The 13,210-nt window shown below is 44.2% G+C and overlaps 1 protein-coding gene across 6 annotated transcripts in view; it reads left to right on the top strand.

Moving 5' to 3' along the window:
* The window catches only part of LOC125699689 (rho GTPase-activating protein 20-like), a 30,468-nt gene extending 22,465 nt beyond the window's left edge, over positions 1-8,003 (top strand). For all 6 annotated transcript variants that reach the window (XM_048959505.1, XM_048959507.1, XM_048959509.1 and 3 more), the window contains 8 exons: positions 269-335; positions 1,102-1,290; positions 1,729-1,904; positions 2,396-2,557; positions 3,835-3,944; positions 4,323-4,512; positions 5,141-5,255; positions 5,871-8,003. In XM_048959505.1, the coding sequence (XP_048815462.1) occupies positions 269-335; positions 1,102-1,290; positions 1,729-1,904; positions 2,396-2,557; positions 3,835-3,944; positions 4,323-4,512; positions 5,141-5,255; positions 5,871-7,579 (2,718 nt within the window). In that variant the 3' untranslated portion in view covers positions 7,580-8,003. The remainder of the gene's footprint in view (positions 1-268; positions 336-1,101; positions 1,291-1,728; positions 1,905-2,395; positions 2,558-3,834; positions 3,945-4,322; positions 4,513-5,140; positions 5,256-5,870) is intronic.
* The last annotated feature ends 5,207 nt before the right edge of the window (positions 8,004-13,210 follow it).

The following is a 13,210-nucleotide window of genomic DNA, read 5'->3' as shown; positions in this document are numbered from 1 at the left end:
AAACCATTATGTGGTTTTGCATCCTGGTGGCTCTCAATATGTTCCTCTGAACCTTTATTCTTCCACTCTCATACAAAGTGACCGAGAGCAGCCTTCCCTCCCAGCCACGTGCCTGTCCAGGAGTTATCTATACATGTCTGTTCTGCTCCTTGTCCTGTTCAGACTATTTTTTTTTCCTGCTGTTTTCTCAGTTGTGTGCAACCTCTGGGGCCCTGATCTAGGCCCCCTTCAGCTGATGTTTTTCTCTTATCTGTTCTTCAACCATCAGGATAGGACAAGTGACTACCATCTCTGGGTGATCTCAGGAAAAGATGACCCTGCTTACCCTCTCATTGGTATGAGCTCTCCTGTTTTCTTTAAATTCTAGCACAATAGAAATAAGTGAAAAATGACTCAGGTATATGTGGCAGAGAAATCTCACGAACAGTGTGAAGAAATAGGGCAATTTGTCCCAAGCTGTTAGATGTATTTTAACTGCATCTTGCTTCTCTGATACATGTATCAGTTGTTCAGCTGTTGCTCAGACTGCTGTCCTGCTGCATGCTGCATATTCATGCCAAACAAGTCATCCCAACACTACATTGTATTTTCAGTTATAACCCAATAAACACGTGGTGAGGCTGCCCGAGAAACGGGTGCTCCCTTATTAAAGAGATCTAGCTCCAAAGACCACACAATCATTTTAAAACCATCATTTTGGGGTTTCTTACACTGCACATTTGTTTATTTGTGGGTGTTTATTGGTATTTTCTAGACTGTCGTAGTGGGGTAACTAGCACAAAGTAATGCTTACAAGATGTTTTTGGTGTAATGGGGCTCATAAGTCTACTGTAGTGGTTTGTTGCATGATGTTCTTTAAAACTGCTAATGGGGAGTGATTGTCCAGGTTTAACTTGCTGAATTTAAATTGTAAAACAATGATCATAAATGCACAAGTGCATCCTAGCCTCTTCAGCCCTCAGGTGGAGGTTTCTAGCAGCATTGTTTAAAGGCCCAATTGGAGTGGCAGCCATTGGCTGTGACTGCTTCCTCCTGCCCAGATTTGGAGTTGTTTGCACATCTGCAATTGACTTGCTTTTTACACACCTCTCTGCTCAACAGGGCATGAACATCCATTCAGCATCGCGTTAAACTGTCTCCGGGACTCTGCTGACCAGCAACAAGGAACTCACAGTCACACCCTCCTGCTTGATGGGACAGAGGCATCCTTCACCGAGCAGCTCCCAAAAGAGAAACAATGTCAGTTTGTCCTGAAACCCAGGCTCCAAGCTCCAGTGCAGCTGAGGAGGGGTAAGAGCTGCAGGAGTGCCTTAACCAGGATGAGATTTTGCTGTTTTCACTGTCAATGCCAAACTCTTCCTAGCACTGTATGCATAGCCTTGAGTTGCACTCATGCTTGATTGCATGTGTAAAGGACATGATTGCAGAGGTGCTAAATTTGTCAGTGAAGACATTCAGTCCTTGATTAACTTTCAGTTGCAGGCTATACATGGATTTCATAGATTCCCTGAAGAACAGTGAGTTAATAAGAGTTTTGCTGATGACTGAGAGATGAACAGGTGGCTTAACTGCCATGTATCCCCTGATCACCCTCATTAACAGTGTAGTTATTATCCACGAGATGGTAGAAAGTCCTTGGTTTGCTCAGATCTCTGCCTCTGCTACAAGTCAGTCACTGTCCAGTGGAAATGATAGCCATGTGTGTAATGAAGGTATGTTTTCTTTTAGAGTCACTGCAGAAGCACACCAAGAGGAAGAAGTCTTTGATTGACTGGGCCCTGCGGCGCAGCACCAGTGCACCCACAGACAGCCCTCCTTCACAGTCACCTACCACCCCACAGAAACTCTTCGGCATGTCTCTGTCCTCTGTCTGCCCTGACGGGATCCTTCCCAAGCCAATCATGGTAAGGAGTAGTTTAGGCTGTTGACATGAATGCAATGTGTTTAGCCAAGAATTTAAAGTCATTTGTGATGTTTACAAGGACTGGCTTGAGAAGATCAATGTTTGCCCACGATTCAGATCTAACTCAGTAGCATGAGTAAAAACTGCATAAGCTGTATCACTTGTGTGGATATCCATCCTGTTCCAATGGGATTTTCCAGCGAGACCATCACAAGTGAAGAAGGAACAGTGTCAGTGTACCATGGTATATAGCCTAAATCTCATTTGACAAATTTGTCCATTGATCTCTCACCTGCCAAAGGATAGGAGCACTTGTGTATACTTGCAACTTAGCTGTTAGACTCTTGTCCCTGGTCAGGTCATGACAAACCTCTTGTATATCTGTCCTCTTTCCAGTGCTGACCAGCTCTTAGGCAGTTGTAATATATGAGATATAAGGTAAACAACAGGGTGAAGTGTTTGGCTCTTATGAATAATTGAGCTTTCTCTTAGGATATGCTGTTTCTGCTGTACCATGAAGGTCCCTCTACTAGGGGCATTTTCAGACGTTCTGCCAATGCCAAGACTTGCAAGGAATTGAAGGAGAAGCTAAACTCTGGAGATGATGTCCGGGTGGATGGAGAGTCGGTCTTTGTGGCTGCAGCTGTCATCACGGTGTGTTTGGCCGAATAACTGCTATCTCAGCTAATCATGCCTTCCTTCTTTCAGTAAGGAAGCAAGATGTATCTTTACAGAGAGGAATGATTGCAGGCAGGGCGCTGTAGGGGCTGTTGCACAAAATATTTTCTATTGAGGCATATTCTCAGCTGGTGGCTTCACTCATCTATGTGCACGAAGTTATCTGTCTGACTTGATGGAGGTTGCTTTAACATTCAGGTATGTTCAGTAGCCCTCTTGCCAATGTTTCATTTTGCACCTTTATTGTACAAAGCAGCCTCCAGCAGCAGATATAGTAGTATTTACTTCCTAGATAACCATGGCTTCTATCTAGAAGTTATCTCACATCAAATACTCTGACAACCTGAACTCAGCAATTCAGATGCTACACATATGCACTGCCACAGAGTCCTCTGATGTCAGAAGAACAATTGCTCTGTGTCCTTTTCTGGACACACAGAAGAGAGTGGAGGGAGATGTAGATGTTCTCAAAGGCCCCTTCCAGTATAAGACATTTTGTGATCTTACGTTGGAGGATAAGTGCCATTTGACTGCAGCTGCTCTGCACTGCCCACAGAGAGGCCATTCTCAAAGGAGGCAGTTAGAGCCTTCACTCTGATCAGATGGCAAGTGAGAAGGAAAACTCCTACCAAGTCTGAGCAGAGACGTTGTGTTGAATGGGGGATTGTGGTAAGACTCAAGTTTTAATAGGAGAAAGCCTAGCGTTTGTATGGTCAAACATGCTTTAAATCTTGTCAGGTTTAACCTGATCTGTTAAAACTGGTCAGAACCAGTCAGATCTTTGGGAAGTGAAGTGCTAAAAAACCCCTTGCCAGTCGTTTTTGCTGCCCTAATATAAAAGGCTGTCAGACATATTACAAGGCAAGGCATATGTTAAGTTCTTGCAAAGTCCTCTCAGAAAAACGGCAGTCCTTATTGATTAGAAATATTTCAAACAGAACTACGCATAGCCTTGAGTAGCAGTCCTTGCTCTAATATAGTAGAGATCAACCCTGTTCTGGTGAGGGAAAAAGCACAAGGGCTGGCTGTTTACTCTTTTCTGCCGTAAACTATAGACACAGTTTGGTAATGCTGCAAGTGAAGAGCCTTGAGGACAGCTTGGTGAAAATGGGGAGGGAAGGAGAAATGTATCTGTGTCACATTTCATTTTATCTTCTGCTTAATATGAATAAATATTGACTATATACGTAGTGAAACCAAATCAAGGAAATTAAAACTGACCAGATTGCTCTGCATGTATATATTTAATTCAGGATTTTCTCCGAAATATACCTGACAGTGTTCTATCCTCAGACATGCACGGACTGTGGATGGAAGCTGTGGATACAGAAAATCGGGCACATAAGATTGAAACTATCAAAAGGTTTGTAAAATCCTTTAAGGATTATTTTGGTGGAGAAGTGGGAGTGTAGGGCTCTAACTGTAGACTTGTCCTCGTGGAGACTCCTGTTGCTGCTCCAGGTCGCAGTGGAGCCATTGCTGATTGCCAGTATCACAGATCAAAGCATTTTCCTTTCAGTTGTCTTTTGGTAACGTTTCTAACCCACAGAAAAATCTTTAGAAATCTGTTTTTTGATGACCATTTCAAGTGAGAACAATCAAACTGATAAATTGCAATAATTCAGCCAACAGAAATACCTCAGATATTAGTGGAATTAAATCTTTTACTATTGTGACTCCAGTATTTGAAGAATGGATTTTTATGAACAGTGCTGTTTTTCTGTTACCACTCCCGGAACAGCTTGGTCAGTCAGCTCCCAGAGGCCAACCTGGTCTTACTCAGACACCTCTTTGGAGTCCTTCATCACATTGAGCAGAATTCCGTTGTGAATCAGATGAATGCGTTTAACCTGGCTCTTTGCATAGCACCCAATATGCTGTGGCTACCTAGTCCCACAGGGCCCGAGGAGGAAAGCAGGTCTACAAAGAAGGTAATATTTCATAGGTTTGGTCTCATAATTGTCTTCCTCTTTCACGATTTTTATTTATGGGCTCTGTATTTTGTAGGCTGAAGGGAGGCACAGTATCAGTGATATTGCCAGCTGAGTGGCACCTGGGCTTCACCCTTTCCCCTGTGCAGTTATGCTCAAGTTAGTGGAGCAATTCAGCCACACAGATTATGTAGGGTAGAAAAGGAAGCTGTGATTGTTTTACCAGCTGAAATTCCCTTCAGGACAATCATGCTAAGGGAAGATGGGGCAGCTGGAGTTAGATATTGCTGTTTCATCTGAATGTAAAGCTATCCTGCAGTGATAATGTATGCACTAAACATGGTGGAGGGCAGGAGTCCTTGCTTGTAGTTTGTTACTGATAACAAGGAAAAACATAGAATGTGCCATGCCTGGCTCGCTGCTCCAGTTCACAAAGTTCATATCCTTGCCTCAGGTGTAGTTAATACAGAAGTATTACTGTGTTCTGAGCAGCTTTTTGAACAAAAGATTCTGTAAGAAATTATATATTTTTGAAATAAAAAGAAACTTTGGGGGAATTGCTTGAATTGCATTATTTACCTAGTTATGTATTCATTGCACTGACTTTGTAAATCTTTGTCTTTGCCAGGTAGCCATGTTAGTACAGTTTCTGATTGAAAACTCGGCAGAGATTTTTGGAGGTGACATTGCTTCCTTGTTTCAAAGACCGGACACAAATTCCACAAACTCAGAGAGATCTCTGGGTAAGCTGGTGGCATTCTATCTTCAAGACGTTGTTAAAACCTTTTTAATAGGTGAACTCTTAATGCAAAGTAGTTTGTTTCTCCTTCATCTCTGCCAAAGAAGTGTTGAAAAAACAGCTGGTTTTGCGGGTTGGTTTGTTTGTTTGTTTTCCCTTTCCCCGTCAGGCATGGCCAAGAAAGGGGAAAGCAGAGGGCTGAATTCTCACAACTTGAATATATCACTGAACATGGGACTTTATCTGTGGCTGTTCAATCTATTCCGGTCATTCCAGACTAAAGTACCAGCACAAGAATTTATTGTAGCCTTAGTGATGGCATGTCCCAGCAATGTTTTCTTCCAGACTAATTATGTAGGTCCAAACAAAATGGTTGAATGGGAAGAGATTCACTTTTCTATTGACTATGCTGTGAATGCAGGCTAATGGTGAAAGCTTAAGTTGTCAAGCCAAAAATGTTTATTTTGTGCCCAGACTTGGTTTAGTCCTTGGGAAAAATAATGGATCATCTTTGATTTCCTCTTTACAAAGTAGAATTGGTAATATTTCTTATGCCTTGGCTGTAAGGTACTGTGTGGAGTTAAGAGATGCAGACAATTGATTGTGTTTTCTACTCTAGGCATGGCTCAGAATGATGACTCCTCTGATGAACTGGAATTCTCTGCTTATGACCTGGAAAGACCAAAGCATTGCCTGATATCTAAAACAGATGACGTTTTTGAACCACCCGGTGGCTTGTTACTCGAAGAGCAAGAAGACTGGGACTTGTTCAGTGAGATCACAGCCTGCTACCAAAGCAAAACCCAGAAGAATGCCAGTGCAGACAGCTACGAGCTCTTAGAAGAGGAGGGTTCCTTCTGCTCCATAGGCTCAATACGCTCACTTAGCCCAGCCAGGGACCGGTGCTCATCAGAGCCCAGTGTCTGTCTTAGCTCCCAGCTTCCTGCTCAGATCCATGAGCCAGTGGCTCGCCAGTCTAGCTGTGATGCCACCATCATGCACAGTCACACAGGCTACATCCACAGACTTAAGCAACTGCAAGTGGAGAGCCAGAAGTTGATTGATGAAGGCCTTAGCACTGGGGCTAATAAAGCCAGGCAGAATTTGTGGCAGTCACCTCAGACCAGCTCTAAGGTAAAGAAGCCCAGCTTTCAGAAATCTAACCTGTCCAACAGGTCCAGCTTCTCTAGCCTGTCCTCTACCACTACATCTCCATCTGCATCCTCACTTAGCTCCCTAGACAGTGCTTTCTCATACTGTTCGGAGTCATCAGCTGTTAGTCCTACAGATGTCTCCTCCCTGTCATTTATGTTTGGCACATCTGCCAGGCTTCATGCTGTGTCTCCCAAGGTTCCCAGGAAGTCCCCAAAAGAGTGGCACAAGTCCTTCACTTCTCCTGTGCCTTTACAGCCATGTGACCTAGACAGTTTCTGTGACTATGAACCCAAGGCTGTAGAGAGCAGACATTGTTCTGGGGAGAGGAAAAGCTTTCTTTCTGGCAGCAGAGCTGCAGTGGGGAGCCCAGTAACTGACACTGACTGGGAAAAGGAGGAGAGACAGCTGAGATTTGTGGGGGTGCCTGATCTGAAGTTCCAAAGCCTGGATTATCCCAATGAGCTAGAACAAAATTCTGAGCCTTCACCTGATGACCTAGCCAGCAAGAAATTCCTGCAGATCAACCAGCAGCAGCACAGGGAGAAGGTAGTGAAGCACATTGAAATCAGAAGTGTTGATGCCTGCTCTCCAAGCCAGGAAGGCCTGAAGCGCACCAAGATAACTTTTTACATGGCCCCAAATAAAGAATATTACTGGGGATTGCCAGTGGAAGAGGAGAGGTCCTCGGCAAATACCAGCAGCCCTAATGAGCAAAGCACATCTAAAGGCTTGCAGTCTGTGAGAGTCCATATCCCCCAGACAGTGTTTTATGGGCAGAATACACCCCTCGTTCTGCAGTCTGCCTCCAGGCAGCTCCACTGTGAATCAACGATCCTGTCCTCACGAGCAAGGCACAAAGAGAACTTCCACAATGCCTCCACTCCGAAGGAGCTGGAGAGCAAGCCAGTGGGGGAGGTACCGGTGCCAAACCCCAGCGAGGGGATCAACACGTTCAGCCACACCATCCATATCATCCTCCCTGCTTCCATTCAAAGCACCGTCAGGGAATATTTCAAACATGATGAAACCAAGACCTGTCCCATGGCTGAGGCAGAAGCAGTGGAGAATGAACTTGTTCGGAGCAGGATGGAGTGGCTCAGGAGGCGGCCACTGTCAGAAATGGCTGCTGAGGAATGTGATGCAGTGGCGTTTGCGGAAGAGACGTTTGTCTAGGGAGAGGGCTGTGGGAGGACTGAATTTTGTGTGCGTGGGTGTATGAGCAGCAGAAAATATTCTGATCAAGGTGTGAAGAATCTAGTGGGCTGTGTTGAGCAGTGAGCGTAAAGTGGCACTAATGTGTATGTAATGTTGGGGTTTGCAGTTCATTTTGGTTGGGTTGTGAGTGGTGTTCTTTTTGTTACATTCTTTTTCTACTTGAGATACTTCACCAAGGGGACTGATTGCCACCAGCCTATCTCTGAATTTGCTGAGGTTATCTCTTTTTGAAGCAGAAAAGGAGAAACTCTGCTTTATTTTCTTCAGTCACTGATGTGTACAGATGACTGCAGAACATGGGCAGCAACTTTTCCAGCAGAATTAGTTAAATTTTAAGCTTGCATAAATAGCTCCGCTGTTCCCTGATCATCATCACCATTCATCCCAAAGGAGATTCTTCACCTCCATTCCAGAAATCACGACTTCTCTCTGTTTATCTTCCCTTTGTCCCTTAGGGGTAGAACTGTGTGCATTACTACGCGATGCTGGACTCCAGATAGACCAAATAGAGCCCGAAGCCCAGCTTTCACCAACAGACAACATCCAAGATCCTTTAATTTTATTTTATTTTTTCCAGTTAATTGTCCGTTGATTCTCATGATTTGGCAGATCCACCATTACTCTGAAGGACTGTAGCTCTGTCGCTTCAACAGAGCTATGGCTGTTTCACTTCTTTGGCATCCTCTGGGAACACCTGAGCCTTCCCATCCTACTCAGAGGTGACATCTTTTCTGTAACTGAGGATGGAAGTTCAGAATGACCTTTCCAGAGGCAGTGTGGATGGAGATCATAATCAAATTCCTAGTTATGCTGGAAGGGGCCCAAGCAGGAGTTGGTTTTAGCATGAAGTCATGGTGTTGTGGAAGTAGTCAGGAAAGTCATGAAGAGGGTGCTGCAGCAAAAGTCCCATCGGGCTAGGAATCTCTCAGACAGTCTAATAAACTGAGATTGTTCAGGCCTTAATAGCACTGCTAAAGCTGCGTCAGAGAAATGCATTCCTACTCATCAAAATGCTCTGCCCAGTGTAGTCTAGCAGAGTTAATTATGGAGAAGTGCCAGGCAAGCATGTGACAGAAGGCTGCTTTATGGCACTACTTAAAACATGCAGCCAGAGGGCTCTTACACCATTGTTGTGATGCTACTCAGGACAATGCTTAGAGTAACTTTTGCCATGATGGGACTTAAGAGGACTGTGGTGCTGCAAGCTGAGCTCTAAAGTAAGCAGAGAGCACCACAGTTGTTAGATAGAATTTAAGAAAATGATGGAAGAAGTCTCAAAGATGGAAAAGCTCAGGATACATCATTCTCTTAGGGAGACAGCCCTTTTTCTCAGCTAACAGTGAGTGGGTAAAAGACAGAAGAAATACATGAATCTTAGTGATCAAGTGGTAGTCCTTCTGAAGTACCCCTTTGCAAGTTGCTGAGTGCATGCCACCACCATACTTGAGGGTTGCTTGATACCCACTCTTATTCAGCCCTTGCATAGAGGGAAAACCACATCTGTAAATGACCAAGAACTCTGCAGTTGCTGGTCACTATTTGTGCCTGGGAACTGGTCCAGCACTCCGGATTCACACTCTGTGATTCCCATGGAGATGGAGGGAAGCCCAGAGTGCACGTCACAAGGTGTACAGAAAATATTTTGTCATGTGCAAAGTGTTCAACTCTCAGGTGCTGTCTCTGTCCCATCTCACTGTGGTGGGCCTTGTATGATGAGCGGTGTATATAGTTGTAATGCAACCCCCCCTGCTATCATTTTCCTCACACAGACACTAAAGATGTGCAGTATTTTTTTTTTTTTTTTTTCCCCAGACCTATGGTTGTAACTATTTGAATAAAAGAGGCACAGGTTTGTTTGCAAGGTAGTGATTGCCTTTTGTTCCCCTTGCTCCTACTTTCCCCTCCTTTCCGTGCTTGTTTAGTACTGCTTACAAAAGACCAAAGCAGACTGTAAAGCACGTGCTTCCCCCTACCACAACCTGCAAGGGTGTCCTGTGCTGACAAGGAACCCTCTGCCATCTGTATTTCTCTGTAGCCATCCTTATTTGAGGGTCTCCTTCAGAGAAACAGGCACAAACAGCACCAAACAGAAGGCAGCAGATAATTTTACTACTGTTTTAACAAGGTGTAAAACTATCCTTGCCGATGCCCCCTACCTGCAGGCATGGAAACTTATGTCACTGCTGTCCAGGTCTGCACCTGACCGGCAAACTAAATCTGCACAGGTTTTCAGGAACTGCTGTAGAATGAGTAGGCTCAGTTGTCCCTCTCATCTGTGTCTTTTCAGGAAGGTGAAACAGCACTAAGTGTTATGATGGATTTATCTGTACTTGGAAGGGAGATTAATCTATGTTCCAAACAAGCTGACAGCTTGTAGACTGGCTCTGGGGCCCAGCTGATTTTGGCTCAGACAAGGAGGATCTGACCCTAATGCCAAGAAAGAACTCTGAATTTGCATCACCTAGAAGAATTATGAGCAAGTTAAAGAGAGATTTGTTTATAGAAACAGAGGGAGGGGAGGGGCAAAACAAATTTTCCTCTTCTCATCTGAGGCTGCCTAATATGGGCATATTTCTCCAACGATTTCTCTAACCCTGTGCTTACTGATTTTTTTAACAGAGGGAAATTTTATTAATAAACTAATAAAACTTGGACAAAGTTTTTCAGAAAAGACAAGACAAACCACTGATCCCCATGGGAGTACATGGCTGCCCAGCAGAGGCAGCACTGCAGTAGCAGTCTGATGCTGTGCACACAGTATCCAAGAGAGTTTTCATTATGGCTTTAGGAAAGCTACACATTAAGTAAAACAGTTACTTTGGCACCAAGAAAATGTGTGTTTTGGTCAGAAACATTTTTGCCCAAGCCTCTGCTGCTATGGATCATCATACTCTTTTTTTAGCCTTATGCTAGATGGTATTCAGTTCACTGTCAGGGAAATATTTACCTGTGTGATAAGTACAATTCATTTCAACAAGACCTTTTGGTAGTCATCATTGTTTTCATATTCAACATTTCTAACTTTTTTTTAAAATGTTTATTCAGATTACGTGCAGTAGCTGACAGTTAGACATGCTGTGAAAGCTGGAGCACTCCTTCACCACGAGCCCAGGCACTCATGCAGGACTGGCATTTTAGCTTTGTGGATATGAAGATGAAGATGCTCCCCTCAGTTTTGCAACTAATCCTACACCTGCTAAGTTAGCAGATTCTTTCCCCTTACTTCCAGGTCAACAAAATACATATAGCACATTAGTCATAGAATTCCTAGTGACAGAAGACTGAGAAAGCCCCTGAGAAAAGTTTCACATGACCCTGACCCTGTTTGCTCAGAACAAATGATACCAAAAACACATTGTTTTGACCCAGAAAAGTGACATTTTCCTTTAATGCACAGCTCTCAGGTGTAGACACAAATTTCCCTTCCCTTGCTGCTCACTTTCAGATTAACAAATAAAAAAGGGATTTAGTCCAAGTTGTCTTGACAACTCTGGGCTCTGTTAGACACCAGCACTCAGGCAGCCATGTAGTACTGTTGCCATCTTGAAAGCAAGGAGCTTTCCTTTTCCCTTGCACACTAAAGATCAAGGCCAAGAAAGAGCAGCTCATTTGCCTTGAGGAGACAATGACTCACACTTCAGCCTCCTCTCATTTCTGCTTGGCACATATAGTTTTGTTTTCTCATCCTGTAGACAGAAAGTATGATGGAAGTGCCCAGGGAACAGCTGCAGTTATTTCAACTATCTTAATTTCATTACTGACATACCTACAATCAGGAAAGTCAGGTCTCCATCTGACACTCTGTGGCACCTTTAAGTGTCAGACTTGTCAAGGATTTTGCTACCTAAATTTCAAAGCAAACAGCTCACTCTCACCCTGGAAATATTTTCTTCAAAAAGCAACCACACTGGAGTGGAATGTGACAGCCACTGCTCAGCCCTTTCAAACTAACAGCTATAGCCTCACTCACCGTCCCAACAATGCATGGCTTCACGCTGGCTAAAAAGAAATGGCATCTTCCAGCAGCAAGCTGTGGTCCCACTGCAGGCTCACAAACAGGAATCGGCCAATGAGTACAACTGCAAAGCCCCAAACACCCAGCTTGTCAAAGGGGCAGCATCAGGAATGGGAATACAGGATGTGGTACTGCACCGGGTGGCTTCACTGTTTTTATTGAATCTCTTTTGTAGCCCATGGTAAATCACAAACAAGTGTGCAGTACCTGGATTTTTTTCCTAGTACACATTCTTCTCTTATTTTTCTGGCATTCAATTTTGTATTGATTTCTGCATGACAGACCGGAGCAGAAATCGAAGTCCGAGGCAAGGGAGTTCACTGCCTAACTGCAGTGACTGCAACACACTAACCCTCAACCACAGTGATACGAGCAGAGCTCATGGCAGAATTACTCCCGTCTGAAAGGGAAGCATGGAGGAATTATCAGCCACGGATAACTGCTGTGAGATGTCTCAGATAGAGCCAGTTACCAGTCAGAGTGTAAGAGACCAAGTAAAGAACAGAAATAGGATGATGTCAGTAAAACTCAGGTCCAAGTCTCATCCTCTTCCTACCTGCCCTGGGTTTCGTGAATCGCCGGTGTACAACGAGCTCCACCTGGTGTCTGAGCGAAGCATCAGCCGTTACCGTCTCAGCCCCTGGCGTTCAGACGAGGTCTGACGGTCAGACGCACCGCATAGCGTTTGTATTTAACAATAGGCTAAAGAGCTGTGGGATGGGTAAAGACTATGCTCTCGTTTTCCTGAACTGCTCCAGGTCGATCCTGGTTTGCAAATTCAGCACAAACCTGGAGGATAATGCAGGAAATCTCCGGAAGGAGGCAGAGTCATGAGACAAAATCATTTTATGTATTTAAATCATTTTATGTATTTTAACACCTTTAAAGGATGCTTTCCACTGCACCAGGATGCTTAAGCTTGGCTTTTGCAGTTCTTTCAGATTTAGAGGAGGATTTGTATAGCCAAAAGTGCCTGTCCTCCCCAGTACAGTATTAGGTCTAATGAGAGATATTACCCCTCTCTACAAAATTCATTTTTCACCTATCTAATTGTAACGCTATGAAGTGATGGGAAGTACAGCAATAAGAGCAGAGTGGCAATATCTTCAGCTGCAGCAAATGAGGACAAAACCAAAACCAGCAGCTGTGGATGCAGAAACAAAGGAAGAAAACTCATTTACATTTGGAAGGCCTCAGGTAGGCAGGGATCTCTAGCAAGATACCCTCTCACCTCCACTGCCAGCCCTTAAATGGGAAGGGGTGGATTCTGGCTCCATCCCTTCCATCATCAGCTGCATTGCTTGCATTTGACCTCTCCTGAACTGGCCCTGCTTTCCCACCAGGTGCTCCATCAGGTTCTGACTTAGCATTTCCACTACATTTGATTACATGTCATGGATTCTCTACACCATTCTGAGCGAACATGTCAACCTTGCCACCTAAAACAAAGGGGGGGGGGGGGGGGGGAACAGTGGTAACTGAGACAGTAGATTACTACATCTAAATTCCCCCTATACTAGTTCTACTGCAACCAGACTGATGTTACAAGAAAAGCATATTTACAGACCTAAAAG

The sequence above is a fragment of the Lagopus muta genome, chromosome 13 (genome assembly GCF_023343835.1).
Source record: "Lagopus muta isolate bLagMut1 chromosome 13, bLagMut1 primary, whole genome shotgun sequence".
NCBI lineage: Eukaryota > Metazoa > Chordata > Aves > Galliformes > Phasianidae > Lagopus > Lagopus muta.
Note: the sequence above shows the minus strand (reverse complement) of the source record. Positions and strands in the feature narration are given on the sequence as shown.